At 38.4% G+C, this 22233-nt stretch overlaps 1 protein-coding gene across 4 annotated transcripts; it reads left to right on the forward strand.

Moving 5' to 3' along the window:
- The first annotated feature begins 727 nt into the window (after window positions 1-727).
- Window positions 728-21819, forward strand: PSMC6 (proteasome 26S subunit, ATPase 6). Of its 4 annotated transcripts, none has more exons than XR_010151114.1 (14): window positions 728-1138; window positions 2142-2221; window positions 2316-2355; window positions 2597-2649; window positions 4929-4996; window positions 5238-5352; window positions 7733-7820; window positions 11922-11983; window positions 12070-12193; window positions 12818-12879; window positions 14700-14820; window positions 14949-17714; window positions 17805-17876; window positions 21324-21819. XR_010151114.1 is itself a non-coding variant. In XM_001159476.8 (14 exons), exons 1-14 carry the CDS (start codon window positions 1012-1014, stop codon window positions 21440-21442), a joined length of 1212 nt encoding a protein of 403 aa, XP_001159476.1. In that variant the 5' UTR covers window positions 728-1011; the 3' UTR covers window positions 21443-21819. The 4 variants fall into 4 exon arrangements, 3 of the variants coding, with proteins under 3 accessions (XP_001159476.1, XP_054521994.1, XP_054521993.1); XM_001159476.8 differs by having other exon boundaries at window positions 14949-15029; XM_054666019.2 differs by having other exon boundaries at window positions 762-1363; window positions 14949-15029.
- The last annotated feature ends 414 nt before the right edge of the window (window positions 21820-22233 follow it).

Here is a 22233-nt window from a genome sequence, read left to right on the forward strand (position 1 = left end):
AACCCCGTCTCTACTAAAAATACAAAAATTAGCCGGGCGTGGTGGCGCACACCTGTAATGCCAGCTACTCCGGAGGCTGAGGAAGGAGAATTGCTTGAACTCGGGAGGTGGAGGTTGCAGTGAGCTGAGATCGCGTCACCGCTCAAGCCTGTGCGGCAGGAGCAAGACTCCATCTCAAAAATAAATAAATAAATACATAAATCTGAAGGTTCTATCAGACTTCAAAGTTCCTGCCTCAGCCTACTTCAGCATCTTTATCTTGTACCCCACATCTCTACAACCCACCCCCTACTGGTCTCATTGGCCTCCTTTCTGTTCCTGGAAGTGAGTCAAGCTTTCCACCCACACCCCCCCACCCCACTCCACTCCAGGACTTGCACTGTTTGTTTAGGTTTTCTTCAGTTGTTGCAAGGCTGGCTCCTTCTCATCTCAGATATCTGTTCTAGATTAATTCTTCCCACCATACTTCTCACCGTGTTTTAATTCCTTCACAGTATTTGTTAAACTCTGAAGTTTTTTTATTATTATTTCCTACCAAATGATAAGCAGATCTACCTTTAATACCTCATTCACTGACTGAATGGATGAATAAAACTGTCTACTTCTCCAGCACGTGGAGGTCTTGGACAGTACTGTGTTATAACAAAGGCCATCTGTGTTGTGTCGACAGGCCATCGGAACTCCTTTGAGGTATTACACATTTCCTACTTCACTTCCATCTCAGTTTATTACAGAGCCTTTTATACTTCCGGGACAGCAGTGACTTAATACTGAGGCCTCTCAGGGGAAGACCGGGATAACTGAGTCCTGCTTTACCTATCTCGGCTTGCAAGAAACGGTATAGGTGGAGGCCTCTTTCAGTGTATGCCGGCGCTCTAGGTGAACCGAGACATAGAGGTGGAAGTGGAGTAGAAAGACGGGGCCAACCGGAAGGGGCGGGCTCATGGGCGAACCCACCCCTCCAGGCAGGGTTTCGCCCCTCGCCCCGCCCCTTCCCCCGCCCGGACGGCCATGGCCATTCCCGGCATCCCCTATGAGAGACGGCTTCTCATCATGGCGGACCCTAGAGATAAGGCGCTTCAGGACTACCGCAAGAAGTTGCTTGAACACAAGGAGATCGACGGCCGTCTTAAGGAGTGTGAGTGCACCTTTCTTTCCATGTAATCAAGTGCCTCGACTCGCTTCTGCCACTGACAAAGTAGAAGCCTTTCGCCGAGCCCGGCAACCGAGCCTTAGAGATGACCAGGCCTAGGGCCAGGGACAAGGCGCTTTGTCATCCGGCCCTGAGCTTGTGGAGCAGCACTCCTTCGGGTGTAGAAATGGCCCAGTCCAGCCCAGGTGACAGAACATCGGCGGCCTTGAGGTGAAAATGAAAAAGAAGTAGAGGAGGAGTGGGGAAGTGGGCCGAGGATGTTTCCCAGGTTAGGGTGCAAGAAGGGCAGTGTTGGTGGAGTCCCGGGACTTGGAGAGGGGAAGGCGCTTGAGTCAAGTAAGCTCAAACAAGAGATGAGACTCAGGGAGTCGGCTTGTTCTTGGAGTCGAAAGACGGCCGCGGAGCTTAAGAGAGAAGTGTTCCAGTTGTCATAATAACCCATATCGTCTTGTGTTTCGTGTTGTACTGTATCAGGCATATAAATTTCCCTTACCTCCTGAGTGCTTAACTTTTTTTTCAGTGCATTTTCATTGAAAAGCATGAGTGGTTTAATTAAATGGAGGACCATAATTAAATGATTCTGTGGAGAACTGCATTTGTTGACTTTATTTAGGGTAGAATGTCAGAGAACAATCCACGTGGGTAGGTGAAGAGGTGAGGAAGGGTCTAAGTGATTATCATTCGGATTTGTAGTCGCAAATCCTAAGTGTCAGGGTGTCAATATCTTCTAAGACTATAACTTAAGATGTGCTTAAACAAGTATTGCCGATCAACAAAGTAAAAATATGGTGCTTTCTCTGTAACATTTTGTGGTTATACATGCCACCTACTCATTACAAACAGCATTATTTCTTTTATGGTTTGAAACAGTGGATGTGAAACTTAGGTAAAGTGAAATAGACTTACGTAAACAGTAAAGTGAGACGTAGCGACTTAAACACACTAAGATTACTGTTCAATTAAAAATGTTCAAATTGTATTATTTCAGTAAGGGAACAATTAAAAGAACTTACCAAGCAGTATGAAAAGTCTGAAAATGATCTGAAGGCCCTACAGAGTGTTGGGCAGGTAGGTGATGGAGTTTGGGGAATAGGGGGTGATGGTAATTTGCTTTTTTATTTAGCTGTTGCCAAAAAGTAATGCTTTTTATTTTCTTCCTTAGATCGTGGGTGAAGTGCTTAAACAGTTAACTGAAGAAAAATGTGAGTGATGAATTAGCTTATTAATTAGTAAAGAAACAGCCCACCTCTCTCTCACTTTTGAAATGCTTATTATTTTAATGACAATAATGCAGAGAGAGAGAGTATTTTTGAATAGACTTAAGTTTTCCTTCAACTAATGTCTTCTTGGAGGACAGAAATACAACTAAACCCTCTGTCAACGTGGGTATGTATTTTTTTACTTTCTATTTTTCAATTAGTTCTTTTATGTTTTTTCTTCTAGTCATTGTTAAAGCTACCAATGGACCAAGATATGTTGTGGGTTGTCGTCGACAGGTAATACTTTATATTTGTATAGTGCCTGATGATTGACAAAGCAGTTTCATGTAAGTTATTGTCTCCAATTCTTGAGTCAAGCAGGTGGAGCATTTATGCCCGTAACTTACAAGGATGATTTGTTCAGACATAGCTAGTTATTAACAAAGCCTGAATTCAAACCATGGGCTTTGACTCCTGGCATTCCGTACTTTCTACTGTATTACATTGTCTCAGTCAGATCTATTAATAGCCACTTAGAAATAAAAGTATTTTAGAACTGGAAAACAGACTTATTTTAATGTCATTTTTAAAGAGGACTTAAAAGTGTTAGATATCAGTTACCTGTGTTTATATTTAGACATTCAGAACTGTTACTTATGGACTGTACCATGGCCTAAGTTAATTTTGTATGAGGTCATTTAGATTAGGGTAGGGCAAGTTGAAATAATTCTAAATTTTATTTTACAGTTATCAAAGATGCCAACAAATGACCTCAAGTCATTCAGTAGTGTCTGAAATCAATTTATGTATTATTCTTTAGGAAGTGTCCTTAGATAATTCTTTTAAATTCATTGGAAGAGTTTTCTCTGTTTAATTGTCATTTCAGGTTCAGGTTTTAAAACATTCACAGAACATGGCTGTAAGGGAGAATTTAATCCAGGAACTATAAATCTCCTATTAGGATTTTGCCTAGTATATAAGCGGTTGACATTTTCTAAGTCAAAATATTAGATACCTAAACTGACAAGGGATTTTCATGTCCCTTTCAGGGCTCTGTGGATGCCGAAAGTTGGCATTTCTAAGATATTTCAGGTTGCATGAGGACAAGACTGTATTTGAAGACTAAAAAACATTAGAAAAGCCAAAGTATATATAAGTTGAGTATCCCTTATCCAAAATGCTTGAGCCAGAAATGTGTTTTAGATTTTGGCTTTTTTTTTTCAGGTTTTAGAATATTTGTGTTGTACTGGTTGAGCATCCCTAATTAAAAAAAATCAAAAATTTGAAATGCTCCGATGAGCATTTTCTTTGAGCATCATGTCAGCATTCAAAAAGTTTCACATTGTGGAGCATTTTGAATTTTCAGATTAAGAATACTCAGCCTGTATTTCCTATAGATGTAAACATTGAAATAGCTTCATATTGATTTCTCCTCTTATTTTTTCAAGTAACCTCACTTCTTAGCCGTTTTTTCCTTAATTGTTATATTAATCCTAGTGTTTTGCCTATCTTCCTAAATTTGAAGCTCTTTGTAAAATCCTGTGACAAGTGGTCAGTAATTTATATGATTCCGAAATTGTATTGGCACGCAGTTTTTTAAACTATTAAAAAGTAACTTGGGTCGGGCGGGGTGGCTCATGCCTGTAATCCCAGCACTTTGGGAGGCTGAGGTGGGCAGATCACGAGGTCAGGAGATCAAGACCAGCCTGACCAACATGGTGAAACCCCGTCTTTACTAAAAAATACAAAAAAAAAAATTAGCCGGGCATGGTGGCACACACCTGTAATCCCAGCTACTTGAGGCTGAGGCAGGAGAATTGCCTAAACCAGGGAGGCAGAGGTTGCTGTGAGCCAAGATGGCGCCACTGCACTCCAGCCTGGGCGACAGAGTGAGACTCCGTACTCCATCTCAAAAAAAAAAGTAACTTTATCTTTGAAAAGTAACAACATCCTGAGAGTGAGGCAGATCTAGTAGATTCTAATTTTAGCCAGATAAGCCAAGAAATTATTTAGTATGATTCAACCTAATGTGTAATGTGTTCAGCATGTGCCTGTCATGTAGCAAAGGCATGAATGATGGTTGCTGGGTTTTGGGGCTTTAAATTTAAAGCATTTTAATAAAAATCTCTAAGGGGAAACCGTGCATTTTTCTCTACTCTCATGAGCATTTAACACATTCTTCCCAGAAGCTGTACGTTTCAAAATAAATCTGATGAGCACACCTTTAAAATGCTTCCCTTTCCTTTCCCTAAAATGTTCACTAAGGGATTTTTCTATAAATGCTTTGGTAGCAATTCCCAAAGTCACTGTACCATTGCTGCCTCAAGCTTTGTGTGTTAGTCATTTCACATTTTACACTGAGATTACACAAAGGGGCATGCTTTTAAGGAGCAGGTGGAAATCACTTTGAATTACTTATTTTATAAGCCATTTTGTTAGCATAGAGTTTATAATCTGATATTTGTGTTCTCTCTGGAGGGTAAAAATGAGTGTTTGGCTTCTAAATATTAAACTCTCGTTAGAGTGTTATTCCGTTTTTAAGTGTTGATGTAATATCTTTTGTTTTACAAAACTAGCTTGACAAAAGTAAGCTGAAGCCAGGAACAAGAGTTGCTTTGGATATGACTACACTAACTATCATGAGGTGGGTTTCTTATTCTATTTAGTTTACCTTTTATTTTCACAAAGGGTGGTTTTTATCTGAGATATATGCTTCTTGAGATCACTGAATATTTTGGCACTTTTTCCCTTTTACTAGTTTCTAATTAAGCACATCTTTATGAGATCAGCTACAGGTGCTTGCTTGAGCAAGTTATTTATATGCTATCTGTAGGCTAAGAGAAAATATATCTTTCAAAAGAAAAATACATACCTTTTCATTCTAGATATTTGCCGAGAGAGGTGGATCCACTGGTTTATAACATGTCTCATGAGGACCCTGGGAATGTTTCTTATTCTGAGATTGGAGGGCTATCAGAACAGATCCGGGAATTAAGAGAGGTTGGTACTGTGTGCCTTGTTCTCTGAACTTAGCTAATAAATACTACTAGTTTTAGGATTCTTAACAGGAGAAACAGGATGAAAAAGTACTTTTTGTCTAAATGGTAGTTAAGAATATTATGTATTTACTATTCTTGCTAAGAAGAATAGCACTGAATTTCTAGCTGTGAAAATTACTGTTGTTTTTTTATTTGGAGATAATTTGGTGTTAGAAAAATCCTGCTCTTTTTGTGGCAAAGGAACGGAGAAAAAGCTAAAAATAATTGATGTAATCTGATATCCTGTGGTTTTGATTATCATAATAAGTTACTTGGGTCAGAGCATATTTGGATAATGTGTGTGATGAGTTTTTTCCATAACCTCATTAATACTAGCTTCCCACTCTTACAGAAGAGTAGGGTACCTGTTCCTTAAATATTTTATTTTGTTAAAGCTGTTTGCTGCCATTCAAGAAAACCACTGGCTTTAGGATTGTCTTAAATCTTGTAAGCTTTTAGGTGAACAATCAAATCAGGATTGCCTTACTTCATAGCACAGACAGCTTCTTAACTGTTATCTGTAAAGCAAATTACATTGTCCTATGGATTTTTTCCTAAATTAGGCTGTGAATATTTAGGAATTAATGGGAATAATTGGAATGTCTTACACAATCTGATTTAAGCTTTAAGCCAGTTCTCATACTTCAGTACATTAATTTTTTTTGGAACACTTATTAAAAATACACATTACTAGGCCCTCTGAGTGGTTTTGATGGACTAGATTGGGGGTAGGCACAGGAATTAGCATTTAAACAAGCATTCCAAGTGATTGTGAAACCAAATTTTTCTTTGACAATACTTGAGGAAGCACTGGTCTAAGTGTAAAAAAAAAAAAAAAAAAAAAAAAAGGCAGTTCTCACCTGTATTAATGAAAGGGTAACAGAGGAAGAACAGGTGCTTCATAAAACGGTGAAAACTTGCTTTCAACAGTGATTTGCTGCATTAGCCATAGGAGCAGAAAGAATCCCATGTATACATGCAGTATCCTTTACTGTCTGCAGATACTTTACACTTTAGAGTATTGATTTCTCTCACTTCTGGCTTTTCCCAGTCACGCTTTATGCACATATGGACACAACTTTTTTTTTTTCTCTTGAGACAGGGTCTGGTTCTTTTGCCCAGGCTGGAATGCAGTGGTGCAGTCTCAGCTCACTGCAACCTCTACCTCCCAGGCTGAAGTCATCCTCTCACCTCACCCTCCCAAGTAGCTGAAGGCATGCGCCACCACATGTGACTAATTTTTTTATTTTTTGTAGACATGGGGTTTCACCATGTTGTCCAGGCTCTTCTCGAACTCCTGAACTCAAGCCATCCTCCAGCCTTGGCCTCCCAAAGTGTTGGGATTTACAGGCGTGAGCCACCGCACCTAGCCCAACACAACTATTCAATAGAAATTTCTCTCTCGGTCAGGCATGGTGGCTCACGCCTGTAATCCCAGCACTCTGGGAGGCCGAGGTGGGTGGATCATCTGAGGTCAGGAGTTCAAGACCAGCCTGCCAATACAGTGAAACCCCATCTCTTCTAAAAGTACAAAAATTAGCCAGGTGTGGTGGTGGCGCCTGTAGTCCCAGCTACTCAGGAGGCTGAGACAGGAGAATCTCTTATACCCGGGAGGCAGAGGTTGCAATGAGCCAAGATCATGCCATTGCACTCCAGCCTGGGCAACAGACTCTGTCTCAAAAAAAAAAAAAAAAAGAAATTTCTCTCTTAAGTTACTGGTACTATAAGTAAATTAAATTGGACTTTCAGATCTTCAGTTTCTCTAGTCTCTACTTTTCTTCCTTGAATCAATCTTGAGAGCAGAACATACTGTTCTTTAAAAGCTGCCGTGGCAAAATGCCAACAGATAAAAATTGTATATACCTTTTCTCTTGGTATGTTGTCAAATCCATCCCCCATTTTAGAATTATTTTGTGTTGTATTTTCAAATGCAAACTAGTATAGATCTTTTGAGTTGTGTTTTTTGTTTATATGTTCATTTGACTTAACTGATTTTTTTGTGGTATAATTTTTCATTGAGGTATAATTACATTAAAAAAATGTAGATTCTTAAGTGTACATTTCAAATATGTTTGGACAAGTTATGTATCTGTGTAACCATCACCCCAATCAATGTGTGGTTTATTTAAAAAACATTATTTGAAATTTTTTAGATTTAAGAGATCTTAAATCTACCTGGAGCAAAACCTCTTAATATAAATGGTTTTACCTAGCATGGAAGTCTAGGTCTATTAAGAATTATGATGTGTACACCTAACTAAGGTGATATTTGACTTAGAGTATTTGAAAGTACATTAAAAATCTTGACTAACTTTTTAAGAAAGATTTAACTTCTTTTCTAGGTGATAGAATTACCTCTTACAAACCCAGAGTTATTTCAGCGTGTAGGAATAATACCTCCAAAAGGCTGTTTGTTATATGGACCACCAGGTTGGTATTGAATTATTTCTACTCCACCAATAAGATAAATGAATTAAGGAATTAAAAAAAAAAAGACAATTTTTTTATTTTTATTTTTTTGAGACACGGTCTCACTCTGTTGCCCAGGCTGTAGTGCAGTGGCACAATCTGGGCTAACTGCAACCTCTGCCTTCCGGGCTCAAGTGATTCTCCCACCTCAGTCTCCCACGTAGCTGGGACTGCAGGCGTGCATCACCATGTCTGGTTAATTTTTGTATGTTTTGTAGAGAAGCAATTTTGCCATGTTGCTCAGGCTATCTCAAACTCCTGGACTCAAGCGATCTGCCCACGTTAGCCTCCCAAAATGTTGGGATTACAAGCATAAACCACTGCGCCTGGCCATAAGGTGGAAATTTGATGTGGGCAGTTCCAACTTCTCCTCTCTTCAGAGTGAGAATGAGATAGGATATTTATGTCTACTGTTCTTTGAGGCATGCTTAGTGCATTTGTGCCTCACAGTACATTTATCTTAACAGGCCATGTGATTCTAGTGCAACAGACCTCAAATTGTGGTTCACAGACCCAGAGGTGCTTTCATGGACTCTGTAAGGTCAAAACTACTTTATAATACTGAAATGTTAAGCCAGGCGCAGTGGCTCACACCTGTAATCCCAGCACTTCGGGAGGCCGAGGCAGGCAGATCACCAGAGGTCAGGAGTTTGAGAGCAGCCTGGCCAACCAACGTGATGAAACCCTGTCTCTACTAAAAATACAAAAATGAGCCAGGCGTGGTGGCGTGCACCTGTAATCCCAGCTACTCGGGAAGCTGAGGCAGGAGAATTGCTTGAACCTGGGAGGCAGAGGTTGCAGTGAGCCGAGATTGCCCCACTGCACTCCAGCCTGGCTGACAGAGTGAGACTCCTTCTCAAAAAAAAAAAAAAAAAAAAAAATTTTTTTATATAAAGCAAATGTACCTATAGCATACTGCTTGACATATGTAGCCCCACAATGACACAAAACAAAAAACTAAAATGTTGTTTGGCTCTTCCACTGTGTTGACATTTGTGCTGATGGTGCAAGAGCACCATGGGTAAAATTAAATTACTTGCACTGTAGTGTGTATCAGCATTAGTGGCATGAAACGGTGCTAGTAGCCATTGTGTTCTTGACTGCCACATACTTGCAGTGTAAAAAAAAAAAAGTGAGTTTCACTATAAAGTCCTTGGTGAAACAGTAAAAATTATTAATTTTGTTAAATCTTCATCTTTGGGTAATATTTTGTGTTCTTCATGATAAAAGGGAAAATAAATATAAAGTACTGCTGCATATTGAATAAGATAGTTGTCTTTAGGAAAAGCACTTGTGCAGTTATTTAAGTTGCCAGCTGAATTCGTTGCTTTTTATGGAATACTATTTTTGCTTGAATGGACCATTTACAGATATGCTGTGATTATCAGACTGGTTATTGGTTATTAGTTATTGATTACTCAAGACTGGTTTTTGGTTATTTGGCGCACATTTTTTCCAAAGCGCACAAATTAAGCCTGTCATGTTAAACAACTGACACTATCTATTGCCATTGATAAAATTTGAAATGTCAAGTGAAAATTAGAATTTTTAGAAACATATATCTGGCACTATGTGGTTGAAGCTTTTTCTTTTTTTCTTTTCTTTTCTTTTTTTTTTTTTGATAAGGTGTTACTCTGTTACCCAGGCTGGAGTGCAGTGGCGTGATCATCCTGGCTCGCTGCAACTTCTGCCTCTTGGGCTCAGGTGATTCTTCCACCTCAGCCTCCTGAGTAGCTGGTACTACAGGTGTGTGCCACCATGCCAGGCTAATTTTTGTGTTTTTAGTAGAGGCAGGGTTTTGCCATGTTGCCCAGGCTGGTCTTGAATTCCTGGGCTCAAGCAACCCGCCCACCTCAGCCTCCCAAAGTGCTGGGATTACAGGCATGAGCCACAATGTCCAGCCACGGCAGCTTTCTAATATATTAATACTTAAAGACTTTTCTGATGAGATAAGTGGTGAGAATAACAAAAAATTTTTATAATGTGTGGTGAAAAATGTCAACATTTGGAAGATTTGCATAACTCAACCAGTAGTTTCCAAATAATCAATGCTTGATATTAAAATATTCATAAGTAAAAGATCCAGTCAGTGCGCAGGATAGACCAATGTATTTTAATGTAACAGAAGTTTCTGTCATAGTCCATGTTGTAAGTAGATAGCTATTATAAAAAAGACAAAAGTGTTTGCAAGATGTAGAGAAAAGAGAAAGAACCCTTGTACACTATTGGTGGGAATGTAAATTAGCACAGCCATTTTTGAAAACATGGAGGTTCCTCAAAAAACTAAAAATAGAATTACCATATGATTCAGCAATCCCACTTCTGGGTTTATATCTAAAGGAATTGAAATCAGTGTGTCAGAGATAGCTGCACTCCCATGATTATTTCACAATAGCCAAGATATAGAAATAGCCTAAAAATTGCCCATCAGTGGATGAATGGATAAAGAAAATGTGGTAGCCGGGTGCAGTGGCTCATACCTGTAATGCCAGCACTTTGGGAGGCTGAGGCGGGCGGATCACCTGAGGTCGGGAGTTCGAGACCAGCCTGACCAACATGGAGAAACCCCGTCTCTGCTGAAAATACAAAATTAGCTGGGTGTAGTAGTTCATGCCTGTAATCCCAGCTACTCGGGAGGCAGAGGCAGGAGAATCACTTGAACCTGGGAGGCGGAGGTTGCAGTGAGCTGAGATCGTGCCATTGCACTCCAGCCTGGGCAACAAGAGTGAAACTCCATCTCAAAAAAAAAAGAAAAAGAAATGTGGTAAATACACACATTGGAATACTATTCAGCCTTAAAAAAGGAAACCCTGTCATTTGTGACAATATGGATGAATCTAGAGGATGTTATACTAAGTGAAATAAGCCAGACACAGAAAGACAGTTACCACATAATCTCATTTTCATGTGGAATCTTAAAAAATTGAACTCGTAGAAACCAAGAGTAGAATGGTGGTTACCAGAAGTTGTGGTGGTGTATGGGGATAGGGGAGATGTTGGTCAAAGGATATAAAGTTCACTTAGACAGGAGGAATAAGTTCTAGGTGACATATTGCATAGCATGGTGACTATAATTAATAATGTATTAGCTATTTCAAAGTTGCTAAAAGTAGATTTTAAATGTTCTAACCACAAAGTAATGCTAAGCATGTGAGGTGATGCATATGTTGATTTGCCTGATTTAATCATTCTTCAATATATACGTGTATCATAATTTAACCCATAAATATACAATTTATTTGTCAATTTAAAATAGATTTAAAAAATTATAACATTTTGATTAAAATTTTAATGTTGACAGCAGAAGTACTTTGGAATTTTTTTTTTTTTTTTTGAGACAGAGTCTTGCTCTGTCACCCAGGCTAGAGTGCGGTGGCGAGATTATAAGCTCACTGCAACCTCCACCTCCCGGATTCAAGCGATTCTCCTGCCTCAGCCTCCCCAGTAGGTGGGACTACAGGCATGTGCCACCACGCTCGGCTAATTTTTTGTATTTTTAGTAGAGACAGGGTTTCACTGTGTTTCGATCTCCTGACCCTGTGATCTGCCCGCCTCAGCCTCCCAAAGTGCTGGGATTACAGGTGTGAGCCACCACACCTGGCCAAGTACTTTGGAATTTTAAATGAAAATTCTATTTAGGATTTAGCTTTCATTTTGGAAAATTTACTTGCCAAACGATTATATTCTTAAAAGGATTTTAAAAATGTGTTTCACATAGGCCGGGTGCGGTGGCTCCTGCCTGTAATCCCAGCACTTTGGGAGGCTGAAGTGGCAGGATCACTTGAGCCCAAGAGTTCAAGACCAGCCTGCGCAACACAGAGAGACCCCGTCTCTGAAAAACAAACAGACAAACAAAAAACTTAGCTGTGCGTGATGGCACATGCCTGTCATCCCAGCTACTTGGGAGGCTGAGGTGGGAAAATCGCTTAGGTCTGGGAGGTCAAGGTTGCAGTGAGCTGTGATCTCGCCACACTCCAGCCTAGGTGACAGAGTGATTGCCTGTCTCAAAACAAATTTTTTTCTACCTTACCATCTAATTAAGACTTCTTTTGTCATTCTTAGGTACGGGAAAAACACTCTTGGCACGAGCCGTTGCTAGCCAGCTGGACTGCAATTTCTTAAAGGTAAAGGGAAGATTATTTTGTACTTATTGAAATTTAATGTTACTTGAATTATCTTATATTTACCTTACTGTTTTTCCTTTAATCAGGTTGTATCTAGTTCTATTGTAGACAAGTACATTGGTGAAAGTGCTCGTTTGATCAGAGAAATGTTTAATTATGCTAGAGATCATCAACCATGCATCATTTTTATGGATGAAATAGATGCTATTGGTAAGAATAACACCCTTGTTGAAAGTTTTAGGACTTTTTTTTAAATTTAAAAGAACCTTTTTCCCTCTCTTAATCTGTAATTGTGACTTGTATGAAGTAGATACCACAATGAATCAGATGTTAGTTTAACCAATTTTAATAAATAACCTTTCATGGCCGGGTGCGGTGGCTCATGCCTGTAATCCCAGCACTTTGAGAGGCCAAGGTGGGCAGATCACGAGGTCAGGAGATCGAGACCATCTGGCCAACATGGTGAAACCCTGTCTCTACTAAAAATACAAAAATTAGCTGGATGTGGTGGCACATGCCTGTAATCCCAGCTACTGAGGAGGCTGAGGCACGAGAATCGCTTGAACCCAGGAGACGCAGGTTGCAGTGAGCCGAGATCACACCACTGCACTCCAGCCTGGCGACAGAGCGAGACTCCGTCTCAATAAATAACCTTTCACTTTAACAAAATGAGAAATGTTACACCAAAATCAAGTCTAACTTTGTCAGCATAATTCTTGCTCTTTAATTTTCATCTTAATGTTTTAAGCCCCAGACTGTTATGTTCTGTTTTCTTAAATGATGGTTGTAGAGGAAAAGAGTAATGCATATAAATTTCCAAATCTACTATCTTAGGTGGTCGTCGGTTTTCTGAGGGTACTTCAGCTGACAGAGAGATTCAGAGAACGTTAATGGAGGTAATATTTGGTAAAGGGGGTTTATAAAGAAACCAATGTTTATTAAATGAAGAACTGAACATTGCATATTTGATAGTCAAAATATATAGAACATTTTAAATGAAATATGAAATTTGAAAATATTGTCAGGAACAAACATGTTTCTCTATCACAAACTCTAAGAAAATGACTACTAGAAAATAAGGCTATCTGCCAAATTCCATTTGGTATACACCTATACTATTCTGTGTTTTTTTGAGTAGATCAGTCATTCATATATTTAAATTCTTATGAATGTGATCTTGTGGTAGTTTTATGAAGACATTTTTTGTAATGGTCATATTAAGACTGTTGGCAATAAATGAGCTATAATTATGTATGAAGCTGCTCTAAAAATTATTTTTTTCTCTCACTTTATTGCTGAGACTGAGGCAACTAAAATAGTTTTGATAATTGAAGAGGATAGATGACAGAATGAAAGAATGCACATAAAGCCTTCCTCCAGTTTTACCTTTCCCCACTCCAAATTCTGTGAAAGTGATATCAAGAGTCCAAATACATTTTCCACTTCAAATAGAAACTAGGTAGCATGGGTAATGCAGTGTCAAATTCTTTCTCCTTAGAAGTATTTGAAAAATCTTTTTTCATAAATTATACAGATTCGCTCAGAAGATAACATAGCATTTGGAAATTATAAAATCTCTTAGAAACCTTAAATTGAGATATTTTTAAATAACACAAATACTAATTTTATTCAAGTAACTAATATATCATCAACTAACACATTGTCAGACTAGCTATATTTTAGAGAGTTTGTTAAATGCAGTAAGGTTTTTCATTTATTCAAGAAAACTTTAGAAATTGAGGACAATATTTTTTATGTCTTTTAGTATTTCTGTGTACAGTAGAATTATTTGAAAAAATAGGCCAGGCATGGTGGCTTCTGCCTGTAATCCCAGCACTTTGGGAGGCCCAGCTGGGCAGATCATGAGGTCTGAGCATTGAGACCAGCCTGACCAACGTAGCGAAACACCATCTCTACTAAAGATACAAAAATTAGCTGGGCGTGGTGGCGTGTGCCTGTAATCCCAGTTACTCAGGAGGCTGAGGCAGGAGAATTGCTTGAACCCAGGAGGTGAGGTTGCAGTGGGCTGAGATCACCCCATTGCACTCCAGCCTGGGTGACAGAGCGAGAGTCTGTCTCAAAAAAAAAAAAAAAAAAAAAAAAAAAAGGAGTCCCAGCTACTCAGGAGGTTGAGGTGGGAGGACTGGTCGAGCCCAGGAGGTGGAGGTTGCAGTGAGCGATGATCAGGCCACAGTACTCCAGCCTGGGTGACAGAGTGAAACTCTGTCTCAAAAAAAAAAAAAAAAAAAAAAAAAAATCAGTTTATTATCAAATTTGTAGAAAAATCTTTGTATCCAGTTATCCTAATATAAATGTTATGTCTGACATATCATAAGCACTTTATATATTGGATTTTATTATTAGCTTTTCCTTTAAAAAATAATTGGTGAAATTTTGGACATTGGAAATTAGATCCACATAGTTTAATTTCATAATTCTTGACATGATGGAAGCCTTCAGATTTATTAAAACTACCTGGTAGCTATAGAAAGATACATAGCTATTAAAAGGTACATAATCTAGCTTAGAACTTTGAGGCTAGAAAGTATATCCCTTTATATAAGAGAGAGAAAAAGAATTCTATCAAATGACCATTCTGAAGATAGAACATATCTATCTGTAGACAATACATTTCATGGCATTAGACATATAAAAGGTGTGTGCTATTTTTTTAATGGTTAGAATTTTTGTAAAATCTGATTCTTAATATTCTTAGTTACTGAATCAAATGGATGGATTTGATACTCTGCATAGAGTTAAAATGATCATGGCTACAAACAGACCAGATACACTGGATCCTGCTTTGCTGCGTCCAGGAAGATTAGATAGAAAAATACGTGAGTTAAGATTCTTTACCTACCGTCCATTTCCCTTTGTGCCCATTTCTTTTTCCATACTTCACTTCACCTTCCACTGTATTTTAAAAAAGATAAAACTGGACTGTAAAATAATTTTTTATTTTCAGATATTGATTTGCCAAATGAACAAGCAAGATTAGACATACTGAAAATCCATGCAGGTCCCATTACAAAGCATGGTGAAATAGGTAAGGAAGTCATCTATTTTATATGTATTTACATTTGGTAAATGAAGAAAAATACTTTTAGAAATTACTGATAGTTTCCTAAATCTGGTTTTAAATTCAGCAAATGTGGTGGTTTTAAATTCAGCAAATAGTTATTGAGCATCTACTATAAGCTAGGAACCATTGTAAGTGTTTTATAAGGGCTGACAATATAGCAAGGAACAAAACAGACAAATTTCTGCCATTAGAGAACTTACATTCTTGTTAGGAAAAAACAGATAAAGTTAGTAAAACAAAGTATAATAGATGATGATAAGTGCTATGGAGAAAAATAAAGCAAGAAAGTGGGGGGCGGGCATGGTGGCTCACTCCTGTAATCCTAATGGTTTGGGAGGCCGAGGCAGAAGGACCGCTTGAGGCCAGGAGTTTGAGGTTGCAGGGAGCTATGATCATGTGACTGCACTCCAGTTTGGCAAGACGCTGTTTCAGGGGGGAAAAAAAAGAAAAGGGGGATAGGAAATTAGGGAAGTGCCAGGACCAGGCATGAGGATATGTTTTTAAATGACAGGGAGGATTAGCACAGGGAAGGCCTTACCAAGAAGGTAATTTATTTTTTAGAGACAGGGTCTCACTCTTGCCCAGGCTGGAGTGCAATGGTGTGATCCCAGCTCACTGCAACTTCTGCCTCCCAAGCTCAAATGATCCTCACACCTCAGCCTCCTGATTAGCTGGGACTACAGGCACACACCACCAACCCTGGCTTGTTTTTTTGTAGGGATGGGGTTTCACCATGTTGCCCAGGCTGATCTTGAACTACTGGGCTCAAGCAATCTGCCCACCTCGGCCACCCAAAGTTCTGGGATAACAGGCGTGTGCCACTGCACCCGGCCTGGTTGTTTGTTTGTTTGTTTTTTAAATTGATTCCTGTTAAATGCTGACAATAGGTCAGATAAAGAGTTCTCAGAGTAGACCTTTGGATTTAACTACATGGAGGTCATTGGTAATCTTGTCAAAAGTAGCTTCTTGGGAGTGGTGGAGGTGAAAGCCTATTTCAGTTGGGTTTCAGAGAGATTGGGAGGAGAGGCATTGAGTTTAGACATTTCTTTTAAGAGTTCTACAGAGGGGGCAGAAGAAGTAGAAGGGGAATGCCGATGAGGAGTTGGCAGAGTTTTCTGTAAGATGGAAGAGTTTACGACCCCCCTGCCCTTTTTTTTTTTTTTTTAATAATGCTACTGGGAATGACCTAGGAGAAAGAGAAATTGGCAGTGTTCTTTCCTTGAAGAGGGATTGGCCCTATATATGTGTGTACTTTTATGAGACTGGAGGAAAGGCAGAGTACATAGATGCTTATGATGACAGGTTCTTAGATAGTGCAGGAACTTGTAGAAGTGTTTTTTTCTGAATGCTTCTGTTTTCTCAGTGAAGTAGAATGCACGTTCAGAATGAAGATAGGGAAGTGTTCTTAGAGATTTGAAGACAAAGGAGAAGGTATAAAGTCATTATCTATGGAAGTGAGGGATTGGACTAGGGTGCAGGCCAGTAAAACATGGCTTGTGAACCAAATTCTGCCTGCCCTGTGTTTTTGGAAACACACAAAGTTTTGTTGTAACCCAAGCATGCTCATTTATCTATTGTCTATGGCTGCTTTCCTACTGGAATAGCTGAGTTGAGTAGTTACAACAGAAACCATATGGCTTGCAAAGCATACAGTATTTACTCTCTGGCCCTTTACATAAAAAGTTTGCTGACCTCCAGACTAGGGAAATCTAGTATAATTTCCAGGCAGCCTTAAAAACTCTTTAGAAGTTAATGGTCCAGAATAATGACAAATAGCTGATTGTTGACTTTCACTATCTTCATTGCCCCTGTTAGAGAGTTTTGAGCTGGAAAGACCGAACTGAACAAAGGATGTCAATGTATAGGTTTCTTCCACAAATACTGAGCTCTTGCTAGATGCCAGATACTGTGCTAGCCTTGGGAATTCTTGCTCTCAGGAAGCTTACAATGAACTTAAACCTGATTAAAGACAATTCATGAATATATGTGTGATTTCAAATAGAGAACGACATGCCCTATATTGCCTGACCAAACGGTGCATCATCAAAGTTATTCAAACTGTAGTAGCCTGTGCTGTCTTACTTCTCTTCCTATTCTGTATCAGATCCATTGTTGCTACCCCAATCCTATAGCTCTTTGATTCATGTCTGTTATGTGGGTGGATGGAGAACTCACTTTATTACTGCTACCATAGATCTGATACTTCACCACTTGAATCTTGCACAGAAACCAGAGAAGCTAGCTAATGCGTGCTGTAGCATTTAAAAATTCCATGTGATACAATTATGTATGATTACATTTCAGTTTTGCTATACTTTATATTTGGCTTGTATGATTAAAGTAAACAAAGTAAATTCCATTGTTATAATTGGTTTTGAGTGTTATAGGTTTATTCAAATTCAAGATTTGATTACAGTTTTGATAAGAGTCACAGCTTAACAGGTATCTGGAGTTCACATGTGCATAGCTATTTCACTGTATAAAAATAGATTAAGATATTTTGAGATTTTGGTGATATTTCCTGTTTTTAAAGTTTCAGGGGTGTGTCTAATTCTTCTTGGTGCTGGTTTATTTAACAGAAGTCTTAGTTTTTGGATATTAATATTGTGGAAAGTTAACAGAGCTGATGTCTAGCTGATCAAACTCAAAGTAAGCTCTTCAGTTTAAATTTTCGATGTGGGCATAAATCAAGTAAAGGTCTAATTTTTAAAACTAATTTCCAGTATTTTTTCTAAACAGATTATGAAGCAATTGTGAAGCTTTCGGATGGCTTTAATGGAGCAGATCTGAGAAATGTTTGTACTGAAGCAGGTAAGGGTTTAAAGTACAGTTTTACTATTGATTTTAATTTTTAAAATTTGCTGAAACTGTTTTGAGTTTATCTGAAAGCGGAGCATAGACTTTGCAAGGATTTGGGTTCATGCTGTTCTTTTAGGAATCGATTCCAGGAAATAGGAGAAGCAGGGCAAGCGAGATGGAAAGAGGGAAAGCTAATATGAGGGTGCACCATTAAGGTAGGTGCTGTAGGAAAGGGAGGTTAGATCTCAGAGAAGCATACAGAATGCCTTCCAGGATCACCCAGCTGAAAGTTGGGAGACTAGAACATTTATTTACCAGTACTCATCCCCTATTGGATGAGATTTGTCCTTGGTAGTGTTGACTCCTTTGCACTTCTACATGCCTTAGGGCAGAATGTGGAAGAAGAGGCATGTAATAGAACACTGGCCCCCTGAAGTAAGTCTGAGGTGCTACAGAATTGCCTACCACATCTGTGGCTGGAATTAGAATGGGCCAGCACCAGAGGTATCTGCTGCAAAATGAATTGTGTATGTTGTCTAATACTAGTCTGTGAGCAGTGTTTTGAAAGATTGATTTATGAATTATGTGATCATGCCATTTGTGTAAAATGTAGTATTTAAATATAATTCTCTGTGGATTGTGTGATACTATTTTTTTCACTTCTACATAGTATGTAAAAATTGTGTGATGCTATTTTTATTTCCAGTACCAAGTAGCTTTAATACCCTACCTAGAATCATTTAGTTTTTGTCTTCCATACAGAATCTTTAAATAGAAAAAATAAACTTCTACAGTATAGTTACTGACTTTATAGGTTATAGATTTTCTTAAGTATTAGAATATGTGATTTCCTCTTGCTTTTCATATCATGTTTAGCCTTAGTAAATTCAACACAGTGTTTAAAGTGGCTGCTCAAGGAGGGCTTCTCAGTACAGGTATCTTCATGGGTATTGGGTATGCTGTGAGTCAGTATCTGCATCAGATATGCAGGTCAGATACTGTTCACGTCTAGAAATGCTGTCAATACAAATTAGGGTAAATCATGCTCACAGAGCGTTATCAATAAACTAAACTATTTAGAGGTAAACTGTCATATAGCTTGAACAAGTTAGAGTAATTTATGACATTCCCTTTCCAAAATGTAAACCAGACCAAATTATTATCAGAAGATTGCTTTGGTTAGATTGTAATCCAAATGCAAGCTGTGCAGTGAACCTAAAGGCTGTTGCTATCAAAATATACGCTTTTTTTCCTTACGTATTCTTACAAATTTACCTTTAGTTATTGCAAATGAGCTATAACTTCTGTGTGGATTAAAATTTTAGTTTTTTTTAACTAGGTGGGACATTCACATCTGGAAACATACTGAAATTTTTATCTTCTTTTTAGACTTGAAGGCTTTTTTGTTAACATTTTTCTGTAAGTTAAAATACACTTGATTCAACTACAGTTGCCCTTCCTGTTCAGGTCCTGACATTATCTCTTTTGGATTATAATACATCTCTATTTTATTTTTTCTTTTGAGACGGAGTCTCACTCTGGCCCAGGCTGGAGTGCAGTGGCATGATCACTGCTCCCTGTAGCCCAGACCCGATCATTTCTCCTTTATCTCCCAGTAGCTGGGACTATAGGCGTGCGCCACCACACCCAGCTAATTTTTGTATTTTTTGTAGAGACGGGTTTCACCATGTTGTCCAGGCTGGTCTCAAATTCCTGGGCCCGAGTAATCCACCCACCTGGGCCTCCCAAAATGCTACCAGGCCTGGCCAGGCATCTCTTGTGCAGATTTACTTATTCACTAAAGTGATTTGGAAAATAGCCATGTGTGCAAGGTTTACAAAAATAACTTACCTAGTTTCACTGTAGCTTTCTAAACAAGTTTTGAAACTTTGTTATTTTTTAAAAATCAGTCATTTCCATTCACCCGGTTTCTAGGACAACATAGATTGTTTCCTTATGTAGAAATCTAGAAAGGAAAGAAGATAGGAAATAATCCTTGAAATCTTCTATTTTAACTCCCTCATTTTATGTAAGTGAAAATTCAATACAGGCAGATCCTCAATGGAAATATTAGAATTCATTTAATTAGTAGATAGCAATAAACTTACCTGCTTTAGTTTATCATGAGTTAGGATTATCTCAAAATCTGGGACCCATATCCATGACAAAACTAATGTTTAAAAAACTGCATACAAGGAAACTTTTACCCCTTTGTCAAATACTGTTTGAGAAGGTACTTGTCAAAAAGTCGAAGGAAAAAATTGAGTTGTGATACTCAAATATGAATCAAATAAAAATACCAATTTGTACATAAAGTAGGTAAATTTTAACACATGAATAATGACTCCGAGTTTTGCTAAAACCCGCTGTTGGCTTTCTATATGATTCCCTATTCTCAACGTTTTTGATTATTAACAAAGAATGGCTATCAAACTTACTCAAGATTTTTTTTTCCCCATAAATGTGTGCCTTCCAGCAAATTGCTTCCTGTCAAGTTAAATTACGCTTAAAATGTGTATGTGTTGGTAGTTTTGATTGCTTCGGTTTTTTATGCTTGTTTTTATTAAGAGCTACAATCAGATACAGGGACCATTTAAGCCTGGTTTTATTTTATTTTATTTTTTTGAGACAGAGCCTCACTCTGTCACCCAGACTGGAGTACAGTGGTGCGATCTTGGCTCACTGCAACCTCCGCCTCCCGGGTTCAAGCGATTCTCCTGCCTCAGCCTCCCAAGTAGCTGGGGTTACAGATGCCCACTACTACGCCCGGCTAATTTTTGTGTTTTTAGTAGAAACGGGGTTTTACCATGTTGGCTAGGCTGGTCTCGAACTCCTGACCCCAGGTAATCCGTCCACCTTGGCCTCCCAAAGTGTTGGGATTACAGGTGTGAGCCACCGTGCCCGGCCTTGAACCGGATGTTAAATATTCATATAGTGGTCATACCTGTTTTTGTTTTAGAACATAATCACAACACCGCTATGGATTTTTTTTTTTTTTTTTTTTTGAGATGGGGTCTCGCTCTGTCGCCAGGCTGGAGTGCAGTGCCACTATCTCAGCTCACTGCAACCTCCGCCTCCTGGGTTCAAGCCATTCTCCTGCCTTAGCCTCCCGAGTAGCTGGGACTACAGGTGCGCGCCACCATGCCCAGCTAATTTTTTTTTTGTATTTTTAGTAGAGATGGGGTTTCACCGTGTTGGCCAGGATGGTCTTAATCTCTTGACATTGCAGTCTGCCCACCTTGGCCTCCCAAAGTGTTGGGATTACAGGCGTGAGCCACTGCACCCGGCCTGTGGATTTTAATTGAAAAAAGATAGTGTTTTTTAGCAAATTACAACTACTGGCTCAGAAGTAATAAATCTAAGCTTCACATTTATTCCATAGAATTATATTGTTTTTCTTATAATGAACGTATAATTCATATGTGATATATAGCAGTCATGTTGTTTTATTCTCTACAGGTATGTTCGCAATTCGTGCTGATCATGATTTTGTAGTACAGGAAGACTTCATGAAAGCAGTCAGAAAAGTGGCTGATTCTAAGAAGCTGGAGTCTAAATTGGACTACAAACCTGTGTAATTTACTGTAAGATTTTTGATGGCTGCATGACAGATGTTGGCTTATTGTAAAAATAAAGTTAAAGAAAATAATGTATGTATTGGCAATGATGTCATTAAAAGTATATGAATAAAAATATGAGTAACATCATAAAAATTAGTAATTCAACTTTTAAGATACAGAAGAAATTTGTATGTTTGTTAAAGTTGCATTTATTGCAGCAAGTTACAAAGGGAAAGTGTTGAAGCTTTTCATATTTGCTGCGTGAGCATTTTGTAAAATATTGAAAGTGGTTTGAGATAGTGGTATAAGAAAGCATTTCTTATGACTTATTTTGTATCATTTGTTTTCCTCATCTAAAAAGTTGAATAAAATCTGTTTGATTCAGTTCTCCTACATATATATTCTTGTCTTTTCTAAGAGTATATTTACTGTGGTCCTTTAGGTTCTTTAGCAAGTAAACTATTTGATAACCCAGATGGATTGTGGATTTTTGAATATTATTTTAAAATAGTACACGTACTTAATGTTCATAAGATCATCTTCTTAAATAAAACATGGATGTGTGGGTATGTCTGTACTCCTCCTTTCAGAAAGTGTTTACATATTCTTCATCTACTGTGATTAAGCTCATTGTTGGTTAATTGAAAATATACATGCACATCCATAACTTTTTAAAGAGTATGATTCAACGTAATATTTGCTAATATGTGACTGGGTTTTCTTGGTTTATGTAAGACGATAGGTCCCTGTTGAGGATGTGAAGGTCTGGACCCTCTTCCAGGAAAAATTCTAACATACAATTTTGGTAT

Source organism: Pan troglodytes, chromosome 15, assembly GCF_028858775.2.
Source record: "Pan troglodytes isolate AG18354 chromosome 15, NHGRI_mPanTro3-v2.0_pri, whole genome shotgun sequence".
Classification (NCBI taxonomy): Eukaryota; Metazoa; Chordata; class Mammalia; order Primates; family Hominidae; genus Pan; species Pan troglodytes.

Coding starts and splice junctions, on each gene's coding strand:
- PSMC6 (XM_001159476.8), top strand. CDS start 1,012: ATGGCCATTCCCGGCATCCCCTATGAGAGACGGCTTCTCATCATGGCG. Junction 2,356..2,596: donor ACAGTTAACTGAAGAAAAAT/GTGAGTGATGAA, acceptor TTTTTCTTCTAG/TCATTGTTAAAGCTACCAAT. Junction 12,194..12,817: donor GGATGAAATAGATGCTATTG/GTAAGAATAACA, acceptor CTACTATCTTAG/GTGGTCGTCGGTTTTCTGAG.